The sequence below is a fragment of the Amblyomma americanum genome, chromosome 1, assembly GCF_052857255.1.
Source record: "Amblyomma americanum isolate KBUSLIRL-KWMA chromosome 1, ASM5285725v1, whole genome shotgun sequence".
Lineage (NCBI taxonomy): Eukaryota > Metazoa > Arthropoda > Arachnida > Ixodida > Ixodidae > Amblyomma > Amblyomma americanum.
In genome coordinates, this window is record NC_135497.1 from 388,174,067 (window position 1) to 388,200,402 (window position 26,336).

The 26,336-nt window shown below is 50.0% G+C and overlaps 1 protein-coding gene across 1 annotated transcript in view; it reads left to right on the top strand.

The window, feature by feature from the left end:
* The window catches only part of LOC144123054 (cytochrome P450 4C1-like), a 110,284-nt gene that overhangs the window by 21,202 nt on the left and 62,746 nt on the right, over positions 1–26,336 (top strand). The window contains exon 6 of the mRNA XM_077655970.1: positions 23,620–23,746. Coding sequence (XP_077512096.1) covers positions 23,620–23,746 — 127 coding nt within the window. The remainder of the gene's footprint in view (positions 1–23,619; positions 23,747–26,336) is intronic.

Sequence of the window (26,336 nt, forward strand, 5' to 3'; positions counted from 1 at the left end):
AGAAAAATAAGCATGTTTTTTTTTTCGTAATTTACAGCAGTCACCTGCCTCTCTATGCGTTACTGGCCAGCCCGTTCGTGAACCTTACCCTTTCGGGCAAAAACGTTGAGGTCTTTCAAGACGGCCCTATGTCACAGTTCCGCTGCTTAGAGAAACCAGGAAGATGGGATGTTTGACAAAACAAAACGGCATCAACGTTGGTTCAGGGGAGCCTCAGTTCGCTAGCCAACATTTTGGATACGAAAGTTAATCTTCATCTAGGTTTTGATTGTTCGTTTCCAGACGAGGGCGAATACACATCTCCGACAGTAAAAAAACGGCATTTTCAATTTTTCCTCTACTTTTGAAAATTCAGAATACATAATGTGCTTCCCTATCATCTCAAATGTGTCGAAATCTTTTTTTTTTTCATTTTGGCAGCTACAAAATCAGCATATGACACAGATGTGGCCGTTGATGCGACAGGAGAGGCAAAGAGCTACCTAGAAATAAAAAAAGGGGCTGCTCTAAAGAGAAAGTCTTCCAAGATGCAGCTGGATGATGAGACCTTATTAAAATTGACACCGCATAATGCAGGCTGCCCTTGAACTCGAGCCGGGAGACCTCCTTCCGAAAGCTGTTCGTTCGCGCTCACTTTAGCAACCGCTTTTAGCCGAGCGGTTTCCTTCTTGCGACGCGCAATGCGTCGGCTAGCTTGCAGAATCATTAATAGAGACAAATCCCACTAAATAATAGAGTTATGATAAGCGAAAGAAAAAGTGAGCGCGAGGTTGCATCTCGCGTGAAGGACTCTCTTCCTTCAAATTGTAAGGTAGGCAAAATGCAATCTCGATGCAGCAAAAAGTACAATCCGCATTACACTTGCACAGAGCTCTCGAGTACTGCTCAGCGGACAGCAGATTGCTAAACTAAGCAGCAACGGATGGCTTTCAAGGAAAGGAACCGTGCCTACCTGATTTTAAAAAAGAGGCCCAGGTAGCATTTAAACGTTAAAAGAATGTCATTGCTTTGTTTTCGTCATATAGTAATGCGTGGTTCTTATAATGTCCATTTCTTTAGAGTTCCTGAAACGATAGTATAGATAAACAGTCAAATATTAATTAACATACACAGAACAATTCAATGGCATAGTGGCGTTCAAAGTTAGGTTTTCGCGATTTTTTAAAAACAAGTGATGTCCAGTACACTGATCTCCTTACTTGTATATTTATGTAACAGGCGAGCTCAAAGTGGGAGAAATATTGTTGTCTATCTTCCCATTATTCGCCGATCTCCTAATTTGCAAACATTATTTATTAGACATTTGATCTCGAAGTTAGCGTGCATGTGCTGAACACACAGATGTGGTTTTGCTCTTAGACTGTTCAGTTTGTCAGAATTTTCGTAGCTCAACAATGATCCGAAATACCTCCAACTTTCCAAGTCAATCCGCGTAATTACGTATGCAAGGTTGCATCATTATCTTGAATACACCTTAAACATTATTTGATTGTGCTGAATATTAAGGTAATGTTTAGGCCATATGACCAATATTCTATGGTCACTTTCAACATAGACATAACGTTTGAATGAAACATGTTACATTGTTATAAATTAAACACGATTTAACTGACAGGTTATTCTAATAAGTGGTGCTTCCTGGGGCACTCCGTGGCTCTGTTTTCAAGCAGATGCTTCTGGAACCCATAAACTGCTGCAAAGTCTCCCCCCCCCCCCCCCCCCCCTTGTTTTCTGTGTGGAGCAGAAAGCCACTCAAGTGGTGCGTGTAAGTCTGGCTAGGAGCGCATGTAAAAACGTAGCTGAGGGCCACAGCCACTTTGCGGGATAAAGTTTCAGTGGGAAAGCCATGCTGGTAGTCATTTTTGTTTTTTGTTTTCGTCCACGAAGATAGGGCAAGCGACGCGTTGTGCAGATACAACCTCCCCCCCCCCCCCCCCCCCTCCCCCTTACCACGTCTGAGCTGTCGATAAACCCGCTTCTGAATTAGACGCCGACTGCACCTACACCGTAAAACCTGATTAATGTAGCCCAGCCGCCGCCCGAACCAACACCCGTTTACGATCTGAGCTACATTTGTCTAGGAAGCGACATCTCACGGAGATATTGCGAACTACTTTTTCGTCAAGTTTACTGCCCGACCCGCAGGATGGCATCAGTACAGCTTGGCTCACGGCGTCGAAGCCTTCGCTGCCGTGGCGAGGTGTGTGGAGCACAGCAAGGTGTCAAGCCAGCTTGAAAGTCGGGCCTCGGATCAGCGCACGGGCCGGGAAATGCGTTGTTTTGCCGACCCCGCGCTGGTGCCAGGCTTGCAGTTGCGGGCCTGGGCCAGCCTCTGTTCTATACACATAGGGCATGTCTCCTGCTTTTGATTCATTATTGCTGGGTGAAGTGCACTTGGTGAAGTGGATGGGACAGGGCCGTGATATGAGCTGAGAAATAATATTACTGAGCGTTTATTTACTTACCTTTTGGTGGCTGCTACTGATGCATTTTTTTCGTGGAAGATAAATTACAAACAATACTGCTGGCCGGAACCCCTCGGAAATGAAAGCACCCCTGCGCTAAAATCTCTTTGGAGAGTTCTTCGTTGACGTGTAATGGCAGAGCCAACTACCTCATTTGCAGGTTGAGTCAGACCAGCGTCACTCACAGCGCAATGTCCAAGTAATTTCGGAGGCGCACGCCCGGCCGCGTTGGACGCTACAAGTTGAATGGCAGTTTTTAGTGATTGAAGAGCAGCAGAGAAAGACCGTTCTCGCTGGTTCTAAAAGAAGAAAACCCAGCAGCGGGCTTCACTATGCGGAGTTCTTAGTGAAGCGTTGTAACATGCTACGCACAGTACATTTGCGCGAGTGTGTTCGCCTACTGAAGTGCAGCGCACCGCTTGTTGCATAGGCAACCGGGTTTCAGCTATCAGCGAGCACCCGTCCTCGGTTCGACCAAAAGGCGCTCTTAATCTGCTTAGTTTTTGTTACCGCTTGCGACTAGGCATTTGAGGTCTCATAGAAACAGCTGTATAAGGCCCTTCATTCGTTTGCTCGACGGGTAGACGTTTGTCCCAAGATCGTCTTTCATTGTGGTCTTCATCTCTTAAACGCGCATCCGTGCGCTGTGGAAAACGCCATTGGGAATGGGCATATTTCGTTAGGAAACTTCGAACCTTTGAATACATACTAGGCAATTAAAGGTTTATGTTTAGGGCGGTTTAACGTCCCAAAGCGACTTAGGCTATGAGGGACGCCGTAGTGAAGGGCTTCGGAAAAGTCGACCACATGGGGTTCTTTAACGTGCACTCACATCGCACAGTACACGGGCCTCTAGAATTTCGCTTCCAGCGAAATTCGACCGCCGCGGCCGGGATCGAACCCGCGTCTTTCGGGTCAGCAGCCGAGCGCCATAACCACAGAGCCACCGCGGTGGCTCATTATAGGCAATTAATTACGTATTAATTACGTCAGGTGATTTATTCTCTTCATCGCTGTGAATGCTGTTTTTAGGCTGTATTACTGTTGCATCATGGTTGCATTGTATGTGCTGCACTTTGTTACCTTTCTCTTCGTTTGTATGATGTGCCCCCCCACTGTAATGCCACTTGTGGCGCTGTGGGTATTACAATAAACAATAAACAAAAAGGCTTTTTCACTTTTCATCTCCACTGAAACGCGCCACTGCGCCATGACTTCAAAGAGCGAAATTGTGTTTATAAAAAAAATATCACTACTATGGCGGCGAGGATGTTTTAATATTAAAACATTGCGGTCTGTAAAATATGACTGCATAAAAATTTAGAGTTAACGAAAAACAGTTAATTGCGCGTCCATACAAAAACTTTGATTTCGCTCTCGAAACTTTGGACTTACTCGCAGATGAGAACACTATTTAAAACGCTGAGCGGGTGAACCCGCCTTAGCTTTTCTTTTATGTTTACTAAAGCAATGTTTTTAAGCGTTATTGCGATTTGAGCACCTTTGTTGGACGCTTCATTGCTTTCGTAGTAGGAGACTACGTGCAAACACTGAACAGTTTGCCTCTTGAGATGCTGAGGAAACGGGCACGGGCACGGGCTGGGCTGGGCTTCGAGCCCCAGCCTCCGGCCGGGCTCAGGCCCCAGAACGAGGCCTTGCAGGGCTCTGGGGTATCTAGTCTATACAGCACTATAGCCACGGTTCTAGAAGTATTTGTGGCAATAGCGTTGAGGTGTTAGAAGACATAATCGGCGCGAAAAAGCTAATAATTTGGTCTCGTTTTGCACAGACAGACGAATTGGCGGCAAAAAACAAGTTTACGTTACAGAGACGATGCTTCTGGTTAAGCCTGATAAAGTTTGCGAACGAAAGATAGATATCGGAGGAGTGTGGACGAATGTGTGCGGATGAGTGGTCTATGTCTGTGATGCGACGCTTTACAGCCGCGACAGCTGAACTTTCTCCGGGGACTCAGGGGCGTATTTATAGGCGAGGCGGTGGGGAGGTTACCCCTCTTCCCTATCCAGCGAGAAATTCTACGTGGGGAATTCATGCTGAACCGCCCATTCTTTTCTATGATAAAACTATGGTGACGCTGTGACAAGCTATGGGGGTCATCTTAAAAGCGGAATGCGGTAGCATTAGATTTCACATCTGTCGCAGCTTGTGTTGCAACTTCTGCGTGTGTTTGCGCCAGTTTCTTAGCAATTTTCGGTCCATCTACCGTCTTATTCGGACTCCTAGCTGCAGTGGCATGTATCCGTTATGCTGTGATGGTGAAAGTATTTGCATATATCACATTTCTTTTCTATATTTTCATTTCTAATACCTATCTAGGTTGCTGTCTAGAAACTAGGTTGCTCCCAACCCGTTGGGTAGGTTATGATGACGTCACAAAGAGGACATGATCTCTCTCGACCAATCACTAACTTAACTGACACCTGCCACGGTGGGCAGATTGCTAATAAAACGGTCGCCAGGGTGCCACCCTCCATTGTGGGCATGTTGCGATGACGTCGCAAGACCACGTGACCTCTCTCGCCCAATCAGAATTTCGTGTCGGGCGTCCTCTGAGTATTGGTTTGACGACAACTCTACTGCTATGCCATTAAATTGTTCAATAAATACATGGTTTCTATGGAACCGCCCCCCCCCCCCGCCCCCTCGAAGAAACCGCCCTCTGCTAGACCATAGCCTAGGCTATGGCTAAACGGACCCATAAATCCGCCCCTGCGGTGACTACAGTCATTTCACTAGTGACTATTGATGTACTGCGTGAAAATGAATTGCAGGAGGAATTTGCGGCATCATATTCTCAGACGCGCAAATTAAGAATGGTCTAGTTTAAGTGCCACGTAAACTATTAAAACGCTCAAAAATTTATCCGTGACATTAACAGCCTTGCTTGAGAGTGTGGTTTAGTAAGGATACGCGCATCTCACAACGCGAGAAACAGAATAATGATCTTTTTTTTGTAGTCTTCTCGTGGTCCTTGCGCTATTGCCGCACCCCTAAAAAACCTGGACGCACCCCCGCCGCGGTGGCTCAGTGGTTAGGGCGCTCGACTACTGATCCGGAGTTCCCGGGTTCAAACCCGACCGCGGCGGCTGCGTTTTTATGGAGGAAAAACGCTAAGGCGCCCGTGTGCTGTGCGATGTCAGTGCACGTTAAAGATCCCCAGGTGGTCGAAATTATTCCGGAGCCCTCCACTACGGCACCTCTCTCTTCCTTTCTTCTTTCACTCCCTCCTATATCCCTTTCCTTACGGCGCGGTTCAGGTGTCCAAAGATATATGAGACAGATACTGCGCCATTTCCTTTCCCCAAAAACCAATTATTATTATTATTAAAGCAAACCTAGACACTGAGGTGTTCAAACATGCATTCGTAACTTCGCGTACTCGGGAGCTAGAAAAACCGGCCTCGCAGCCTACACGCTTTAAGTGCACTCCTGCAGCCTGTGGCATGAATTGTTCCCACGCTGAACGGATTTCATGGAGACCCGGCGGTCGCAGCCTCAGCGTCACTTGGCGTCTATAGACGACCCCTTTGGAGGCATGTATGAGGCAGGAACCGCTACTCGTCACGTTTCCGCGAAGGAGATTGCACAGCCCGCATTTGCCTAGCTGTCTGGATGGAAACAGGATACTAATAAAACCCAGCAGAGTAATAAAACTAACGGCCGACGAGAGAGCAGGATTCGCGATGTACTCACCTTTATACCAAGCGCCACCTGCGCTTTATATTGTTGCCAACATTTCTTATGTATTGTTAGCAACATACTCTGGGCTTCCCTTCCTGCGTTCCCTGTCTATTGGGAAGTTCCTGGACCTCTCGTTAAAGCAGCCTAGTCCGTGATGTATTTGTCCTCGTGGTGCGTACTCAGCTGTGCGTACTCAGCTGTTTGATCACGCCAGTGGCCTACGCCCAGAGAAGAGACGAAGACCACAATGGATGTAGGAGCGACACGTGCTGCTGGTCACGTACAGGAAGGCCTGCCTGTCGCCTCGCCTTTGTTCTAGGAAGCACGGCTCGTGCGCTCGCTTGGCGCAGCACCATGGATTACCTTCGAGGCAGTAAGGAGATCAGAATATTTATGACACATACAACCGATAAAACAACACCACAGTTGAACCTTCCTTCCACTGGGCTGTCTCTAATTAATTACTCGATTTAACGAATTAAGTTCAGTACGTACCTGAGAGCTGCCCTAGAATCTTGCAGAATGTCTCGCTTTCAAACTTAAAAATGATCCCCGATGTTATCACCGAGCTTTTTCCCAGTAAACAAAAGGACGAAGAAATGAGGGGTTCGCGCAGCAGATTCGGAGTGAAGCATCGCTCACTTATTGCTGAAGATAACGGAAAGTTTGCGCCTTGGTCGTCAAAAAGCTCCAACCAAAAAACCTACTCAACCACACCAAAGTGTGCTTGGCTAGTAACCGCAAGGGAATTCCCCCGTGTGCGTCTAAACTGAATAAGTTAGGAAATTTGTCGTCCAATGGCACAACACTTGGACCAAAACACAATGTTCCTCTCACTGTTGAGGACAAAAAATTTTCCGTTTCATATTGCTGTTACGTGTCCTTTTTGACATTGTTGCGTCCATTGCATTGTGTGCATTTTCTGTAAAGGTTCTTTTCAGCGCTCCAAAACGGCAGATATTTCCTTCAAAGGCGGACCCGACTTAATTGCATTTTTTTTCGTTTGGGGAAACATTGCTACACAGATAATCTGAAATTTCTTTGTGGCAGCCTTTACAGGAAGAAAAACAGGAAGGTTGTGCATCAGGAAAGTTCGCGATATTGCCATGTTTAAACTGTTCAAAAACGTATCACGTTTTCAGTCATTAGCGCATGAAACGTAAGCAAGGAACCCCTCTTTCCAAGAACGTCCTGTTATACCGCAAGTCTCGCGCATAACGCAATCGAACGCTGAGGGAAGCAGTTGTTTGAGAACCCTCTTATGCTTCCTATAGCATCAAGACTGCCAGAACAACCGAGACCCTCGTTAAGCTGACCACCAGGCAAAGATGGGGAATTGAGGGGCTCATGACGACATACGTGACGAAAGTCAACGGTCACTGAAACCAAGAAAAACATAATTATTATTATTAATTAAATTGGTGTTTATCCATGCGAATCAATTGTGCAACCATATTTATTTCAAAGATAACTGATGTTGTTTTTTTTTATAAGCAGGAAGCACTGAAGTAGAAGCAAGACAAATTCATTGGGAACCCAGCAGTTCTCTTTCGCCATGTCTTCGCGCCGCGGACGTCTCCGCCTGGAGGTACCTTTGCACTGGTCAGCTGCGCCATTGTTACCGCAACCTATGAATGACACTTCTTGCTAGGTCTCCGCGCGGAGGTCACAGCCGCCAGCTAGCAATGATAAAGGGGCGAAAAAAATGAATCAAGAATTATGTCGTTATAATCTATAGGCTGCTAGTGTATCTATTTAACCTACCCGGTTATATTTTAAACCCGGGTATTTTTGCCTCGCAGAAACAATTTCCTCTCAAATAAAACACTCCCCAGCCTAAGTATGATAAACGTGACTGACAGCGCTGCAATTTTGTATTCGTATTACACCATTTTTTCAGATAACTACAGGCCATATATGTCTGTTCTTTTACTGCGTCTTCTGTTGCGCCGCGATGAAATCCACTAGGCGGCAGTCATTGAAGCGAAGGGCAACCTGAAAGCAGTATGATAGCATTTTTACATCGCTAGGTGTTAAAGCGAATGTCCGCAGTCTCCGTGCCAAGCAGCCGCAGCGTCCGAGATCACGTGACTGCCCCGTGCACGCAGCCCGTGTTCCGTTCCTTGCGCCAACTTCGTCGCCATCACGTTGGGCACGGGGTCTCAAAACGACGCCACCAAACGCCTTAAAACGCGATCGCGTGACTGCCTCGTGCACAAAGCATGGTGTGGTCATCAGGTAGAGGGAGGAGTTGCAACTAAACTCCAAACGTGCTAAAATTACTGGATGGCGCCGCATTCTGCGTGCCTCCGCAGTTGCAGCAGCTGCAGTTCTGAGTAGCCGCCTACAGCGACGTGACACATCAGCCACAAACGGCAGAGTCTTGTGTAGAATGGCAAGCACAGCTGGAAGCAAGCCCAAACAACTTCATCCGCTTCATTATAACTGCAAGATTAGCCATCACTATATAGTTGTTGTTTTTGCAGTGAAGCTTAAATGTAGAATTTGCCATCAGTTTACAATTTTTTGTTGTGAAGTTTAAAAGGTTTCTGAGGGCTTTGCCTTATTCTGTTAGCTTTCTTTTAAATCTCGCAGGACAGAAATGCTCAATGGGAGCATTGTTGCTATTTTTTAGCAAGAAACACTTAGCAAAACTCGATTCTTTGGGCTTATTTGTTAAAAATTTCGCAATTACCGGCAGCGTTTTCCTTAAACCGATCCTGTCGGTGCGTAAAATGCTGTCCCAGGGTAAGCTGTCCCAGGGTCATTGATAATGACGTCCAAAACATTCGCTTCATAATAGGAATACAGCTGACTTTTCGCATCTGTTTTTCTATAAAAAACGAGACTATCGCGTCGAGAGCGGTCTCCTGTGCCAGATGCCGCAGCGCGCAGAATTACAGGATTACAAGATCGCTGAAATCGGCTTGCCATTGTTGAAGTATTGAGATCTGGCTGTCTACAGCCTTTAACCGTGCATTTGCCGCCGTGGTGGCAGGGTGGTTATGGCGCTTGGCTGCTGGCCCGAAAGACGCGGGTTCGATCCCGGCCGCGGCGGTCGAATTTCGATGGAGGCGAAATTCCAGAGGCCCGTGTATTGTGCGATGTGAGTGCGCGTTAAAGAACCCCAGGTGGTCGAAATTTTCGGAGCCCTTCACTACGGCGTCCCTCATAGCCTGAGTCGCTTTGGGACGTTAAGCCCCATAAATCAAATCAAATCTCACCATGCATTTGCATTTGGTATAGCTTCGAGAGCTGTTTTCTGCTGGTCTTTCAGTTCCGACACAGTTTCGGCCGCTGGTTTTTGGGCTGTTTCTACTGTGATTGGTGACTCAGTTAAATATATGACTCTTTTAAGGAATTCCGCAAGCATCAGCCGTGATTCCTTAGGATAGCTGCTCCTGCTGCTGCTGCTGCTGCTTTCGAGAAGCTTGCAGGAAAAGCAACCTCTGCAGTCCTCGCAACTCGTCGAAATAGCCAAAGTTATTGGGCCACAGCGGCGAGGGTAACTGCGTTTTGAAATGCCAAAAACATATACGGAAATTACTTATGGTGGTATACACGGCTCTCAATACATAAAGAGACGAAAAGTAATAGCTAAAAACTTACCTACTCCCTATTAGTTAACCAGCCTGCTAATTAGCGCGTCTTAGCTGTATTCTGATGCGCTACACTGATGACGAAAATGCCGAAAGTGCGCTCTTATAAGACAAGAAACGTATTTTTAAAAATTGCACATAATCTTACGTGAAACAACTGGTATATTGCCGCCAATATTTGCAGTGTTTGTTCGTTTTTCGAATCTGCCGCGACACCACCTTATCGCTTTGTTTGCGACGCAAGACGCGACTAGATTTACCTCGATTGATCGCAGCCAGGCAAAGCTGATTCTACGTTGTTCCGGAATGTTCTAGTAACTTTGCGCCCTTTATCTCGAATGTTCGCTATCAGCTTTAAATTGAACACGGCCGACAGCGGCGGGCATTCTGTTCGACGACCGCCGAGCACGCTTGTCGCTTCGCCGCCGCCGAGTGATTCAGTCCATTTTGGGTGCAAGTCAGCCCAATAAACAGTTCTTTTAGAAGACCCCTTTCGTCCGTCTTCATCGCTGCTTCGACTGCCGTCACCACTACGTGACATCTGGTGGAGGTGCTGGGTAACTTCCATGTTCCGGACGCCCCCTTCAAGTCGTGAACCCAGCCCTAAGCGCTTCACACCCGAGGACGAACCAGCAGCTCAGCGAGCCAGCCGACGTCTCCAGGGAGAAGAGCCTGAGTTCGGGAAATTGCCAGACCGCACCGGACAGCGAAAAGACGCTGCTACGAGCACCGCAACCTCGCCGAAGATGTCGACACCGATCATACTGCAGCAGCCGCGGGTGCCGCCAACTTTCAATGGATCCCTAGGCGAAGACCCTGAAGAATGGTTGGACCAATTTGAGCGCGTGGCGTCATTCAACAAGTGGGATGATGCGGCAAAGATTGGACACGTTTTTTTCTCATTGGATGGCTCCGCACGCACGTGGTACGAAGACTACGAGTCGTCCCTTACGACATGGGAGCTATTCAAGAGAGAACTATTGAAGGTATTCACCAGTGTCGTGAGGAAAGAAAGAGCCGAACGACTCCTCGAGTCCAGGATCCAGCTTCCGAATGAGCCCGTCCGCAGTTACGTCGAGGAGATGAAGCGCCTATTTCGCCGCGCCGATCCCGGGATGACCGAGGAAAAGAAAGTTCAGTTTTTAATGCGCGGCGTAAAAGAACAACTCTTTGCAAGCCTCGTCCGCCAGCCGCCAAAAACAGTCGAGGAGTTTACGCAAGAAGCCTGCACGATTGAGAATACCCTCGACGTTCGAGCTCGGCAGTACAATCGCCCTTCCTCTGCCTGTGCAATCCGTTCGGACACGCCGGCCACCACCAGCGACAGCTTGCGGGAAGTTATCCGCGAAATCGTCCGAGAGGAGCTACGCCGATTACTGCCATCTTCCCCACAGCCACAAGCAGCGACTCTGATGGATGTGGTACGGGAAGAAGTGCAACAGGCACTTGGTACCCCGACGGCCACAGAACCCCAGGCCATGACCTACGCTGCTGCAGTAAGTACTGCTAAGCCCCAGCGACAACCCCCACGTCCTCCCCGAGATGAGCCAATCGTTCCACAACGCCGCCTCCCATCCCCCGCCCGCCCAGCCTATGACCGACGCTCAAGCCCCAGGAAATGCGACGCCTGGAGGACTTCCGACAACCGGCCGTTGTGCTTCTATTGCGGTGAGGCCGGCCATATTCTTCGTCGCTGCCCGTACCGACGTATCGGTCTTCGAGGATTTGCCGTTAACGCCCCACGACCACGCTTCGGACAACGTCCGCACGAAATCGACGAGTACCTGCGTCGAGAAGAGTACACGCCGAACCGCTTTTCGCGCTCACCATCGCCGTCAACCTCGCGCTTTGCGTCGCCACGCCGCAGCTACGCAGCCGCGGTACGAGGAAGGTCGCCCAGCCCCCGTAGGGGAAACTAAAGGCAGCAACCTCTGGAGGTGAGGTTGCTCACGAGCTAAACGCCGAAGATCCTCCACCGACCACGCCCCATGAAGACGCTGCATCCGCGACGCCGCATGAAGGAAGAACCGACACTCGCTGCACCGACGCCGCAAACAATGAGAACCTCGACCACGACGCAAGCTACCTTGAAATCGACGCCGCCACCCAGAGGAGCTTCGACCACAAGCCCAACCCGTGACTCGCATACGCGACGAAGCCGTGACCCGACGCCGAGAGCGACATGCAATGCAAGAGCCAGGACCTCCGACCTAGAAGTGACTATCGACGGCCGGAAAGTTACCGCTCTAGTCGACACAGGAGCCGATTACTCGGTGATGAATGGAACATTCGCTGCGCAGCTCAGAAAAGTCACAACGGCTTGGGACGGCCCACAAATTCGCACCGCTGGGGGCCACCTCATTACGCCATCAGGACGATGCACAGCGCGAGTGACTGTCAAAGGACATACCTATCCTGCGACCTTTGTTGTGCTACCGCAATTCTCCCGCGAAGTGATCTTGGGTGCGGATTTCCTTAATGAGCATCAGGCGATCATCGACCTGCGATCCAAGCTGATCACGCTTTCGACGGACGAAGCCATCGCTTCGATGAAAACTCGGGAAAATCACGTTGCCCTAAGTGTCCTGGAGGAAGAAGTGAGCGTCTCACCCCGTTCAAGCGTTATCGTGACCGTAGGCGCCACGAAAGCCATAAACACTGAAGCCATGATCGAGGGGAACATGCAGTTGCTACTAGACCGAGGAATCAGCATCGCAAGAGGCATCGCACATTTCCGCAATGGCCAGGCCGAAGTACTGCTGACTAACTTCAGCGAAGATACCGGCATATTAACAGAGGAACGACGATTGCTTTCTACGACGAAATATCTGACGTACGAGATTCGTACGTCGTTGCCACAATCGCAATAGGTCGGAAACGTGGTTGCTTGTGCAATAAGCGCATTGGGTTAGCGAACGTGTGCTATTTTTATATCTGATTGACAGTCCAAGGTTCCTGTTTCATGGGTATGACTTTCTTCATGGCAAGGGAATTTTGTAAATTGTGATCTGGGAGAAGGAAGATTACGCGATAAATGTGTCCCACGTGTTGAATGCGCTGAAAAGGAGGTTTGGGGAATTGCGCGCACACGCATATTTCGAATATATACAACGCACATATGTACCCTCTTTGCCAAGTGTAACCGCGACGGAAAGGGAGCGCGCTCTCAGCCCAGCGGTGGCGCTGCTGTCCCAAGCGGCGAGTGTAAACTGGGTAACGTAAGACCGCTGCTCTCGCCCTCCTTCCTTGGATGATAAGAAGTGAGCAAGTAGTATTGTGTGGCGAGCAATTTCCCGCGTTTAGAGTGCCCTAATACTGAGGGAGGGCGCAGCCTTACGTCATACAGCTTACACTCGCAGCCGGGGAGCAGCAGCCAGCGCAGAAGATAGCGCCGTTGCGCAGCCGGCGCGACTGCTCGGTTACCTTTGGCAGTGACGGTACGTGCGCACATACCTTGAGAGTGAAAAAGAAGCATTTCTACTGTAGAGGCCACTTGGAACTAAGGACTGTTGTGCTGTCGTTTCACAGCTTCAAATGTCTTGGCCTAGTTTCCCCAGTTTAGCGTAGTCATCGTAGTCGTCCCAGCCATACTGTCCTGCACACCTCCTGCTCACTCCCGGACTGGAAGGGGGAAAGAAAAGGGAATAGGAACGCAGTAGAGGGTGAAGGCAGAGAATAGGAGAAGAAGGGAAAGGCGCCGAGGAGGGGGCACACATGGCGGCTCGCGGGAAAAGCTGTTGCGCGCGCACTAGTCTTCTGGAGACGCGGCTCTCGCAATTGCTTTCGCTCATCTCCAGTGGCGTAATTTGGTTATGCCGCATGTGATTAGCAGTTTGATGTCTTTGTCGCGAAGTGCGTTTGCAAGCATCATCCCGAGAGTACTGATCCAGAGTTCAACCAGCCAGGCGTCTGCAGCTCTCGCCCCAACATGCGCGCGTGTTCCGCGCATGACACTCCACTTTAGCTTGATCTATGGGCTTCCCGCACAACTACTCATGTCTCTCGTTGACGCTATAGTGGTTTTATCATCCCTGCCGGAGCCGCAGGCACCCAAGCAAGGAAATGAAAATCTTCAAAACAGTTTTTAACAATCGCTTAGTGACTGCCGCCGCAATGACGAAACTGCCAGCAGGGACTTGGCACAGCGGTTGCGTTTCGAGAAGATCAGAGATGCATCCGAGGCAGAAGATCGTCCTCTGAACGCCGGACGTATGCGCGAAGCCAGAATCAGAAACGTTTGGCAGGCCGAACAGGAGAAAAACGCTGTCGGGACGCTGCATCCAAAGGCGCCGCGAGTCAAGATCCCTGAGTCCGTGACCACACATTACTGACACAAAACACTCAGTCTAACAGTCCCATAAAATGTACCCAATGATCGCGCGGTCGTGCGTGGCGTCATTATTGCGTTAATAACTTCACAAACCAGCCAGCGCTTATCACTCGCAAGTCCAGCTTTCATCAACATCGCTTTTAATTCCGAGGAAACTGTGGAATATTGTAAAATACTGTTATGAACATATATCTATGGGAATGCTCTGATCTTGCGATGGGTAAGCAGCCTTAATTGTTTTTTTTGTACTTTCTCTGGCCTCTTTTCCGAAACGTTTGTACTGCTTTTCTTGTCAATTTTACTACGTGATCTTTAGCGACGCCTCAGCCAGTAAGTGACGTGTTATTAAGCGTCAAATGCCTTCGTTTCAGCACTCTGTGCTTCTCCTCAGTGGCGGTGACGTCTTGTGCAGTGTGATGACCCCCCATAATGCGCAGGTCCACACGGGACGGAGAGGCAATGAGACACCGTATGGCTAAGTTTAAACAAACAGATATATTCAATAATTACACATGATTATTATTATACATCAGAGGCTGGGGCGTCCGAGCTTACGTGCCGACGACTTCATGGAGACGATAGAGGGGCTCCGGAGTTGAGCTCGAACGGTTGCTGGCAGAAGCTGCACGCCGTCGGGCTTCGGTGCTGAAGGCCCCCTTGGCGAACGATGTCGTCCTGAGCGTTGCCTCTTCGGTACTCCTTGTCGATTTTTATATCCTCTTATCCCCACACTCCCTAGGGTGAGGATGCCCACGCCGGAGGGGGGGGGGGCTAGGGCTTTCACTTGGGCGCACAAACACACCACCGCACTTATGGTCTCGCCCCCGTCACGTGTTGAGTCCGAGGGAAAGAAGGTTGTCGTCGAGGTAGCGCATAGCGTCGGCTGTGGTAAGGCGCGCTCTGGCCCGCTGACTGTTCCCGTGGGTCGCCGGCCTCCGTTCTCTATCAAATAACACTCGCCCCTCAAGGCCGGAACGCGAAGTCACTAAAAGGCCGGCAAAGTGGTCCCTTGTCCTGGGATGTGCTCGGGAGGGTTGATTGATGATGCCCGCCGTCTTGCCACGGGGCCAGGCCCGCCGAAACGAGGCCCCCTTGGAACGGCCACGGCAATTGGGGAAGATAACGCCCGTCTCCCCGCGGCGGCGGCGGCGGCGGCGTTCGTCTCGTGCCGACACTAAGGAAGGGGGTCCGGTTGTGCTTAAACCCCTTCGTTCTGGTCGTCTCCGTGCGGTCCACGGCGGCAGGCCCGAAAGCAATCCCACTCAAGTTGCTTGCAGCCATATACAGTAGAAACATGTAAGGGGGTCCGGTTGTCGCCGTTCTCCTCTCTTCCGGCTGAATTGTTTTCCTTTGAGTGCTTTCGCCGCCACTGGGGGCTCCGTCTACGCCGCGCCGTCGAACGCGGACCCTCGTAGCACACACAAGGAACGTCACACTCGCTCACCCTCCAGAAGAATGTTCTCCGATCATTTGAGTCCATGCAGCTCCCCTTGTCTTTCTGAATCGCCTCGCACAGTGCGTCCGACAAAACACTTTACACTGCACTCAACACCACTGCACAACACCATATGCCTCAGCTGACATAACTGGCGTCTCCAGGGGCAGCACTGATCTTCTTTTACAAATAACTATGAAACTCAGCACCCAAGCCTCTCCTTTCTAGTCCAAACTGGACGAAATAAATTTACCACAGTTACAAAGGAGCTCCCACTTCTAGCACGATCGCGGCACAGACAAAAATATAGATAACGAAAGGAAGTAGGGCAGGTTCTGCATGCGCTCCGCATGCTCTCCTGTGAAGGTGTTACTTAATGACAGAAAGGTTTAACTACCAACTCCGATAACTTAACACATAAGCACATAGCAATGTTATGAGTTGCGGCATTACACAATTCTAACCAGTTCACAACTCCGCTCTGTTTACGCCATTAGTCCGACTTAGCTTTCCGATTTCGCAACGGATATCGGCCTTCATGAGTCATACTAAGCAAGTCTGTGACCCTTTGTCTGCTTTGGGACTCGCGAGGGCTCGTGGCAGGAGCCTCTCCTGGCGTTATCTGCGCGGCAACCTCGCGCGCTTCTTCTTCTTCTAGCAATGCATGAAGTAAATCCGGTGGCATTCCGGCCGTCACCTCTGGCGCCTGCCGAACAAATGCAGGCGAGGGCGTTTCTTGCGAACTATCTGCGCGCTCCGCTTCACTTCTGTCCCCATCAAAATCCGCGCTTTCCCTTTCCTCATTTCGTGAATACTGAACCGGTGCCGACTTGAGGCGATTTGCGTGTATCCTTATCAAGCGCCGGTTCACGTCTCGGACTCTGAAGTTTACCGGAGAAAGCTTCTCGACAACCTCGCACGGTCCTCTCCACTTCGTCTGGAACTTACGAGCTAGCCCAATCTGCCTTTGGCAGTTTTCAATGTACACGCTGTCCCCCACATCAAGCTGCGCGTCTCTAGCACTGCGATCGTGCACCTCCTTCCTGCGCTTCGCCGCTTTCTTTAAGGCCTCCTTTGCAATGTCCCTGGCCACTTGCAATCGCGATTCTAGCTCAACCTTATAGTCGTCCAGTGAAGCGTATGGGACACGACGGGGGCCCTCTGGCACTTCACTAGGCTGGTCCGGGTCTCGGCCGTAGAGAAGAAAGAATGGCGATTCGCCCGTGCTCTCGTGTGCTGCAGAATTGTAGGCAAGCATTGCATACGGGAGCCACAAGTCCCAGTCCCGCTGGTCGCGCGAAACAAAATGCGACAGGAACCCGGCCACGGTTTGGTTCAGTCGCTCCACCGCGCCGTTGCAAGCCGGATGGTACGGTGTTGTCTGCTTCCTAGCGATCTTAAGCAGCTCGCAAACTCTCCTCATTAGTTGCGACACGAAGTTCGTTCCCCGATCTGTCAAGAGTTGCCTCGGGGGTCCATGTCGGAGCACGATCTGTTCGACAAATGCTCTTGCAACCGTGTCTGCCTTCTGATCTGGGAGTGCTACCGCTTCCGCGTATATTGAAAGGTGATCGACAAATACTAAAATGTACTTGTTTCCGGAAGTGGTCGTGGGCAATGGGCCCATTATGTCCATACCTGTCCGCTCGAAGGGAGCCGAAACCTCAGGGAACGGCTGAATTGGAGCTGGTCTTCGTCCCTTGGGTGTTTTTCTTTCGAGACAGGAATGACACTTCACACAGTAGTCTCTAACATCCTGTCGCATGCCACTCCAAAAGTACAAACGCTCCACACGCCTGCGTGTCTTCGCTACGCCAAAATGACCGGCGCATGGCGCATCGTGAAACGCGCGAAGAACCCTTTCTGTCCACGACCGAGGTATGACGACTCTCTCCCAAGCGGTTTTCTCTGGTCTCCCTTTCCTGGTTGGCCTCGTGCGCCGACACAGGGTGCCGTCTTTGCGAATGAAATAACCTAGCTGTTCGGGGTGAGACGGTGCGCCCTCTAAGCTTTCGATTATTCGCTTCAGGTCAGGATCTTTGCACTGCTCTGTGCGTAATTCGGCGGGGTCGACTACGGGGACAAACTCATCTATAGCTGCCACGGCAGCTGTGCGGCTGAGTGCATCAGCATTCAGATGTGTCTTTCCTGACTTGTGCTCAACTTCAAAGCAGTATTCCTGCAGGTGTAGATTCCATCTAGCGAGTCGCGAGCTAGGGTCCCTGACACTCATCACCCATTTCAGAGGATGGCAGTCTGTGACTAGCCTGAATTTGCGGCCGTAAAGGTAGCATCTGAAGTGCTTTACTGCCCAGACAACGGCGAGGCACTCCCTTTCCGTAGCTCCGTACTTTTGCTCTGTGGGGCTCAGCTGTCGGCTAGCAAAAGCAACGGGATGTTCTTTGCCCTCGATAACCTGAGATAGCACGGCACCAACTGCGAACTTTGACGCATCTGTGGCCATAACGAAGGGCAAACTAAAATCCGGGTGGCGCAACAGCGGTGCACTCATTAGCTTCATTTTCAGGGCCCCAAAAGCATCCTCCGCGTTTTCGTCCCAGCGAAAGGCGACATTTTTGGCTGTTAAGGCGGTGAGCGGCTTAGCGAGCTTGGCAAACTCCTCTATGTGCCTTCGGTAGTAACCGATCAGGCCGAGAAACTGCCGGACCTGGCGGACGCTAGTCGGGGATGGAAAATCCGAGACACACCTTAGTTTCTCAGGGTCCGGTCGCACGCCGTCAGCTGAAACAACGTGCCCGAGGTATTTCACCTCGTTTTTGAGGAATTGGCACTTAGAGGGCTTCAGCTTGAGACCCGCTCCTCTTAGTCGCACCAAAACCTGCTCAATATCGCGCAAATGGTTCTCAAAACTGTCACTGTATATGATTATGTCATCCATATACGAAGCACAGCCTCCCCAGAAGACCTGCCAGGATAACAGCAGCGGTTCTCTGCCAGACTGCAGGGCTGTTGGCCAGACCCAAGGCATTCTTTTCCATTCCTGGTGCCCTGAGGGCGTGTTGAATGCCGTTTTCTCGGCATCTGCCGGATCCATTGCTATCTGCCAGAATCCCGCCTCCATGTCCATTACCGTGAAGTACCTGGCAGAGCCCAGCTGAGAAAGCGTCTCCTGTATATTGGGGATGGGGTATGGATCGATGCGAGTTACGGCATTTAGTTTGCGGTAGTCCACTACCAATCGATACGAGCCATCTGGCTTTTCCACCAATAGTGCTGGTGCTCCCCAGGGTGACTTTGAGTGTTCGACAATGCCGCGATCAATCAGGTCCTGCACCTGCCGCTCCATCTCCTCACGTTGGGAGTAAGGAATCCTGTACGCACGCTGGTAAACGGGCGATGAAGTGCCGGTTTCTATCCTGTGCTTTATAACGCCACAGCAGCCCAAATCCAGGTTGGAGGCGGCGAATACCTCCGAGTAGTCGTTCAGCAAACCAGCCAGAGCCTGCCTCTCCCTGGATTTTACGTGAGAAAGATCGAACGACACCTTTGGAGCAGCCGAAGGGCTAGCATGCTCTACAGTTGCGAGTACCGTATCGGTGGGCTCACGTTTCTCTATCGCAGATGTGAAGAAAGCCAATGTTTTGTTCTTGGGAAGGCTCAGTGGCTGCTGGCTACAGTTAACAACCCGTAGGGGCACTCTGTGGGCGTCATTAACTGTCACGAGGCACGCGGCTGCCTTCAGGCCATTGCTGAGAGAGTCGACCGGCTCAAGCACTCCCACGGCGCCACTCTCTACATCTGAAGGCACAAACGCGTACAAAATGTGCTCCGACCAAGGAAGGACGACTGCCTCATCGACCAGCCTGACGGCAACCCGCGAATATACCTTCTCCAATGATCCCACTCTTTGACGGGTTTCAATATCGGTAATGCGAATCTCATCCCCTCTCCTGTTCAAAAACGGAACTTTTGAGCCGCCCGCATTAACCTCTTCCTCAGAGAATGAGACTACTACCTTCCCTTTTCTCAAAAAATCCTGCCCTAATATACCTGACACTCCGTTTGGCAGAGACACCGTGTCCGGGCATACGTAGCAGGGGTGCTCCAATGCAATTCCGCCGAGAGAGAAGTGTAACCGGTAGAGTCCACTTCTGCCAAGAGGATCCCCCGTTATGCCTACAAATTTGGTTGCCATACCACCAGACGCTTCCAACACCTCGCGGTCCCCCTTCCTTCGAAGCGTGTTTAAACTGCTCTCCTTAAGCAATGTCACCTTTGACCCCGTATCTATCAACAATTCCATGCAACAACCATTTAACTTGCAACGCACAACAGGGCATGCCTCGTCGGCCACGCAAACCGCCACCACCTCATCATCCACTGCTCCCTCCCCATGCTCCTCAGGATGGGGAGGGCTATCTAGTATTTTGTCTCGGTATCTGGAGCCCCGCTGTAGGTTTGCTTAGGGCGTGTCTCGCCTGCTTCTCTTTGTGGCTCCCCACGGCGCACGTTTTGGCAAAACCTGGCGATGTGTCCGCGACCCTGGCAAGCGAAGCATACGATTTCTTCAAAATCTCGCATACCGCGCCTGTAGCTTTGTGGCGGTCTCCGGTTTCCAGCGAATGGGCGCTGTTGAGCGCGCGCTTCCACCTGGCGTTCCACCTGCTGAGATAGCAGCTGTTCTAAGCGATCTAACCGCTCTGTCAAGAGAGCAACCTCAGTGTTGAGCACCGCTCTCTCTATGACGCGTACTCTCGCTGCGGCTGTCGTTAACGCCTCATTTCGTTCCTCATCCAATGCGGCCGCCATGGCTTGGTCGAAATTGCTCGGCTTGCGCGAGAGCACGAACCGGCGCACGGGGTCTTGCAGACCAGCCACGAACAAAGCGGTCATTTCCTCTTTAAGTAGATCCTCCGCGTATTTCTTCCTTAGCTGGTCTCCTTCCTCCTCCCTGCTTAACGTATCGCGTGCTAGGCGCTGAAGCCGCGACGCAAACGTTCGCACGTCCTCCCCTACCATCTGTCCGGCGTCACGGAACCTCTGTACCCGCACGTGACGTGGTTCAGTGTCGAAATGCTCAAACGGGAGCTTCTTAAATTCCGCAAATGATTTTGTGGATTTTACTTTTTCGTCTCGCCATGCAAAATCATGAGCAGCTCCTGCCATCTTACACCTCGCCATTCCCAGCATTTGAGCATCGGACCATCCCCCCATTTTCCCAATCTCTTCTAGCATGGAAAAGAAATCGCAGATTGGAGCCCCTGTCTTATCTCCCGTAAACGTCGGAATGACGCTTCCTAATGCCAGCATGCTTGCTCCGAGCGACGGCTGTGGAGTGGGAGCTCCCTCAGATACAGACTTTTTTTTTTCACTCAAGCCCTCCGGTGCCTCAAGCCTCTCAAATGGGGGTAAAAGCCCCACAATCAGTCCCGTGATTCCCTTTTGATTACAATTTTGAAGTCATGAATGTCGCAGCATTCAGAGGACATTTGCTTTTGAAACCCCACTTCTGACACCAGTGTGATGACCCCCCCCCCCATAACGCGCAGGTCCGCACGGGACGGAGAGGCAATGAGACACCGTATGGCTCAGTTTAAACAAACAGATATATTCAATAATTACACAGGATTATGATTATACATCAGAGGCTGGGGCGTCCGAGCTTACGTGCCGACGACTTCATGGAGACGATGGAGGGGCTCCGGAGTTGAGCTCGAACGGTTGCTGGCAGAAGCTGCACGCCGTCGGGCTTCGGTGCTGAAGGCCCCCTTGGCGAACGATGTCGTCCTGAGCGTTGCCTCTTCGGTACTCCTTGTCGATTTTTATATCCTCTTATCCCCACACTCCCTAGGGTTAGGACGCCTACGCCGGAGGGGGGGGGGCCTAGGGCTTTCACTTGGGCGCACAAACACACCACCGCACTTATGGTCTCGCCCCCGTCACGTGTTGAGTCCGAGGGAAAGAAGGTTGTCGTCGAGGTAGCGCATAGCGTCGGCTGTGGTAAGGCGCGCTCTGGCCCGCTGACTGTTCCCGCGGGTGACCGGCCTCCGTTCTCCATCAAATCACACTCGCCCCTCAAGGCCGGAACGCGAGGTCACTAAAAGGCCGGGAAAGTGGTCCCTTGTCCTGGGATGTGCTCGGGAGGGTTGATTGATGATGCCCGCCGTCTTGCCACGGGGCCAGGCCCGCCGAAACGAGGCCCCCTTGGAACGGCCACGGCAATTGGGGAAGATAACGCCCGTCTCCCCGCGGCGGCGGCGGCGGCGGCGTTCGTCTCGTGCCGACACTAAGGAAGGGGGTCCGGTTGTGCTTAAACCCCTTCGTTCTGGTCGTCTCCGTGCGGTCCATGGCGGCAGGCCCGAAAGCAATCCCACTCAAGTTGCTTGCAGCCATATACAGTAGAAACATGTAAGGGGTCCGGTTGTCGCCGTTCTCCTCTCTTCCAGCTGAATTGTTTTCCTTTGAGTGCTTTCGCCGCCACTGGGGGCTCCGTCTACGCCGCGCCGTCGAACGCGGACCCTCGTAGCACACACAAGGAACGTCACATCAGCATGGCTGTAAAGGCAGCTGCAGCAGTGGTTTTCGATCTTATAGGTCCTATAAGCACACTCAGCAGGACGCACAAAAGCGCGGGGAGCTCGCTGCCATGTTTTAAGGCCATAGAATAATCACTTGTATGCGATAATTAACCTAACCCCGAGGAGCGTGTCTTTATTTTCACGCAACATATTTTGTCCCTGGTTTGTTAGCTTTCCTTACATTCCACGCAAACAAGGCCAGCATTCTGGGAGTAAAATTTTCATTATTGACTGTAATTGTAGTATCTTCTTCCAACGAGTACCAAAAGCTTTCTTTTAATGTTTTTTTTCTATCGCTTGCACCGAGTAGTTAAGACTGTCATAGAAAACCAAAGTGGAACGTTTTTGACGGTAGCGAGAAGTTTATAGCAAAAAAAAGAAATGCAAGCCTGCCGTGGAGTGTTTTGCAGATGTATTGATTGTTATAGTGAAATCTTACAATATATGAAAAAACTGCGTTTACAAATTATTTCCCGCTAAAAAATGTTTTTGCACAGAATTACTGATTATGTGAGAACATACAATAATTAGTCGCAAGACGCCTTTGGATCTTAATACCTGGAACTTGTCTTCTGCCTTGGGGCAGAGAACTAGCAGCATGCCATAGCTTTACCACTTTCTCCCCCCCCCCTTACACCCTGTGGAAAACGACAAAAGAATCGGTCGCAAAATAAGCCAAATTTTCTGCCATCCTGTAGGCACAATAAAATTTTCTCTTCCACTGCAGCAGTCGCCTGCCTCCATGACAGAACCGCCGAAGTCTCGACGAGAGTTGACTGCGCAGCACTAGTGAAGGTGCGGCCGTTAGCATCAGAATTTCTCTAGTTACAAAATATCTGTCGTTACAACAAGGTCAGGTCTACAGTACTAAGAGAATATCTGTTGTCATAGAAAAGTTTCTCTTGTGTTTTCCGATAGGGACCCCGTTTATTTGAGCATCCGCTTTACGGTACTCATGGCCTAGGACCGTGTGTCTGGATCGCATTACCCCAGAGCAATACGGGAAAATAGATAACCACGCTACAAACCCCAGTGAAAGTCCTTCATGAAGCTGTCACTTTAAAAAAGCATTGCATCATCAAGGCCATCTCATGTTCACTGTGCCTGGCCTAGCTTGCAGCGCATTCGCATCTAGAAGCAATCGAGCATATGCGACAAACATTCTTAGGACACTTTTTCAAGGTAAACGGCATCGTTGCTAATTTGGCATGCTTATGTTGCAGTTCACGGTAGATTAAGCGCAGATGTACTTAACTAAAGGCATGTTCAACACCTCATTTGTGCTCTATATAGAGAAACACCTAAACATTTTGGCGTAAACATGATCGTGTTGTCATGGCTTCATATTTAAGATCATGGTTATGGTTGCAAGAAATTTTTAGTGACGTGGGGATTTACTATTATTAAGCTTTAGTAGCCGTTTGGTGATTTCCTTCGTACAGAGAAGCGTGCCCAATGAAGTGAAGGGGGTAGTGGTTTATCATTTTTGTAGCACTGAAGTAGTCTGCTTTTTCGCTTCAGCTCATTTTCATTTTGAAATGCGTTGCAGGGCCATCAAGCTGTTCATGAAGCGCGTGATGCAGCCATGGACATGGATTGATGCGGTGTACGGGGCCACAGAAAAGGGTGCCATGTTTGACAAGGTGGTAAACAGGCTGCACTGCTTCACTACCAAGGTGAATGCATACAGTTTTCGATAACAGGCCTGCAGAGCTGCACAAGCGATCTTTTCTGCAATGAATAGACACACATAACTGGTAAAGACATCTTCTAAAGCCAAGAAGACTAGGATGTAAAACCAAACGGTAAAGCAAGAACAAGTTGCAGTCTTTGATAACGAAGCTAGTTCCACGAAAATTACTCCCTAGAGAAATGCTTTCAAGATAAGAGGACCAGCACACTGGCAGAGTCCTATGAAGGCGGATTTACATTTTGGTAGACCGGCGTTCACTTTTGTTAGTGTGAAGGTTCTCAGGTAAGGCATGCCTATGTACGTAATCGTTTCGCGTCCGGGACGGAGGGACCGTCCCGTGCGCACCCTTGCCTCGCGCTAACTTCGTCGTCGTCAGGAGGGGCGCGAGGTCAAAACAAAACCAAAACTCAACCAAGCACCTTAATACGGCTGCAACGAAAACATCTTGAAATGACTGGACGGTGCGCCAGCCTGCGCGCCTGCGCAGTACACACTAATCGATTTTCTGTCCTTTCGGGAGCAACGACAACCGTTAGGCCCCCGGAAACGAAGCTTGGCTAGCGAAAAGACTAACTGCGCGGCGAGGGAGCCATATGCAGATTTCAAGGACTAAATGTTAAGCGACCGATAGCAGGGAGACGAAGGAACGAACGACATCATTTTCAGACACTCGCAGTCATGCTCTGCTCCGCTGTAAGTCGCCAGCTTTCATATCTGCTGCTTATTAAATTGTTACCGTTCTAATCGAACTCAGCAAAAGAACGCAATAAATAAAAAAATTGGAGGACGCTTAAGCTTCGCCTTTCAGAGAGGAACATGACAGTATGTTGCAGCGCTGCCGGGGTGTTACTCTTGTGCGCATCAGTACACAAAGGCACTTAACGATGTCAAACACCACAACGCATTCACTAGGTCTATTTTTATTAAGTTCTAACCAACGAGCCTTCGTAACGTGTTGATGGCTTTCCATTTAATAAAGTAGAAAAAAAGCAGCCTTCATGGCGGTGTTCTGCGCGTGACCGTCTTGCAGTCTGAAAGACATAGGTTCGATGCTTCATATTTCCAGAAGGTTTTTTTGTTTGTTTGGAGGTTCTTGTGTTACAACGCCGACACCGGCTTTCTTGCGACACGAGCTCCCTAACGCTGTCGCGTTAATAATGCGGTGCGGTTGTTTGCGAACAAGAACACCATCGCTATCCGTGCGCAGGCAAAGACTGCTGCTTCGAGAAAGGCAGGGGATAGTGCGGCGATACGTACACGACGCTTTTCGAAACATGTATGAGGGTGATTTGTGTGGCGCGCGACAATAGCATACGCCATTTCATTTCGTTTCGTTGCTGTAAGTATACTGCTTCGTACTGCTGGGCAGCGAGGCGTAACTCTAAAGTGGTAAGCGGCCGGTCGTCGTCGAGGCTCCATGCTCTCGACGGCGACGAGCGCACCGAGTACAGTAATTCGTCGGAAAGACACCACACACCCGCGACGGCAGCAGCGAGGAAAGGCGGTCACGCCGATGTGCCCCCGACAGGCAGCGAGTGAAGTTCAGCACGGTCACGGCAACCACGGCTACGAAGCACTGTGCGTCAATACGCACATGGCTCCATCATTATGCTTGCAGGAAGAACGCTGTTATAAGCGCTAGAAAACCTGCTGTGGAAGCGTGAGCATAAAACACATTGTGGGAATAATAGCAATACGTGCTAGAAATCGTTACTCTGTTGTGTCAATTTCCCCGAGTAAAACTCAGCGTCCTTTTCTGTTAGTTTTTTTTGTAACCATGCCCCAACAGGCCCAGCAAGTTATGCTTTTTCAAGGCTACTAAACTATTCTATACTACATTTGCATACAACCCACGTATTAGGAAGGGTGGCGCAGTTGTAGCAGTGATATACAAGATACATTGCGAGACATTACCCGTTAAAACATGGTTAAATAAAAAGTGCATTTTTGTGCCTAGGCTAAATTGCAGCCTTTGTGATGCTCCACAAATGATTGAGTATCGTTTCATTAATTGCAAGGATGTGATACTCTTCCGGATGTCTTGCAACAGACACTGAAAAAAAGACAATTTGCCACCGCATTCTATACGATATCTGAATGCACTGCCATCTGTTGATGAACCCTTAGACATATTCTAATTGGACTAAACAGCCTCTAGAAAACACGCACGATGGACCGACATTGTAAATCTGTTGTCTCTGCAAAAGACCCCTAAAGTAGAATTGTTGTTCATCTAAAGGAAGTGTATGCCAAGACCGAGTTCGAAAAGGACTGGCAGTCACTCTTAGTCCTATGCTCTTCATTGCCTTTTTTTCTAGTGCTGGGTTGCTTAAGTGTGTCTTATTATGCATAGTGATGATTTTCCAATGTATTCCTCATGGTTTGCACCTAGTTTATGCACTATCATGATCAATATGAGCAGGAACACGGGAGCGCGTGGCAGATAGCCTCACACCCTACTTGTTGCGATGCACGGCTGTCACTTTTCGAAACTTTGTGGAAAGGGTGTTGCTGCGTCGCTTGCTTCTGAGAAATGGAAGAACGCACCTCCATTTCCACTTTGTTTCTGAAAA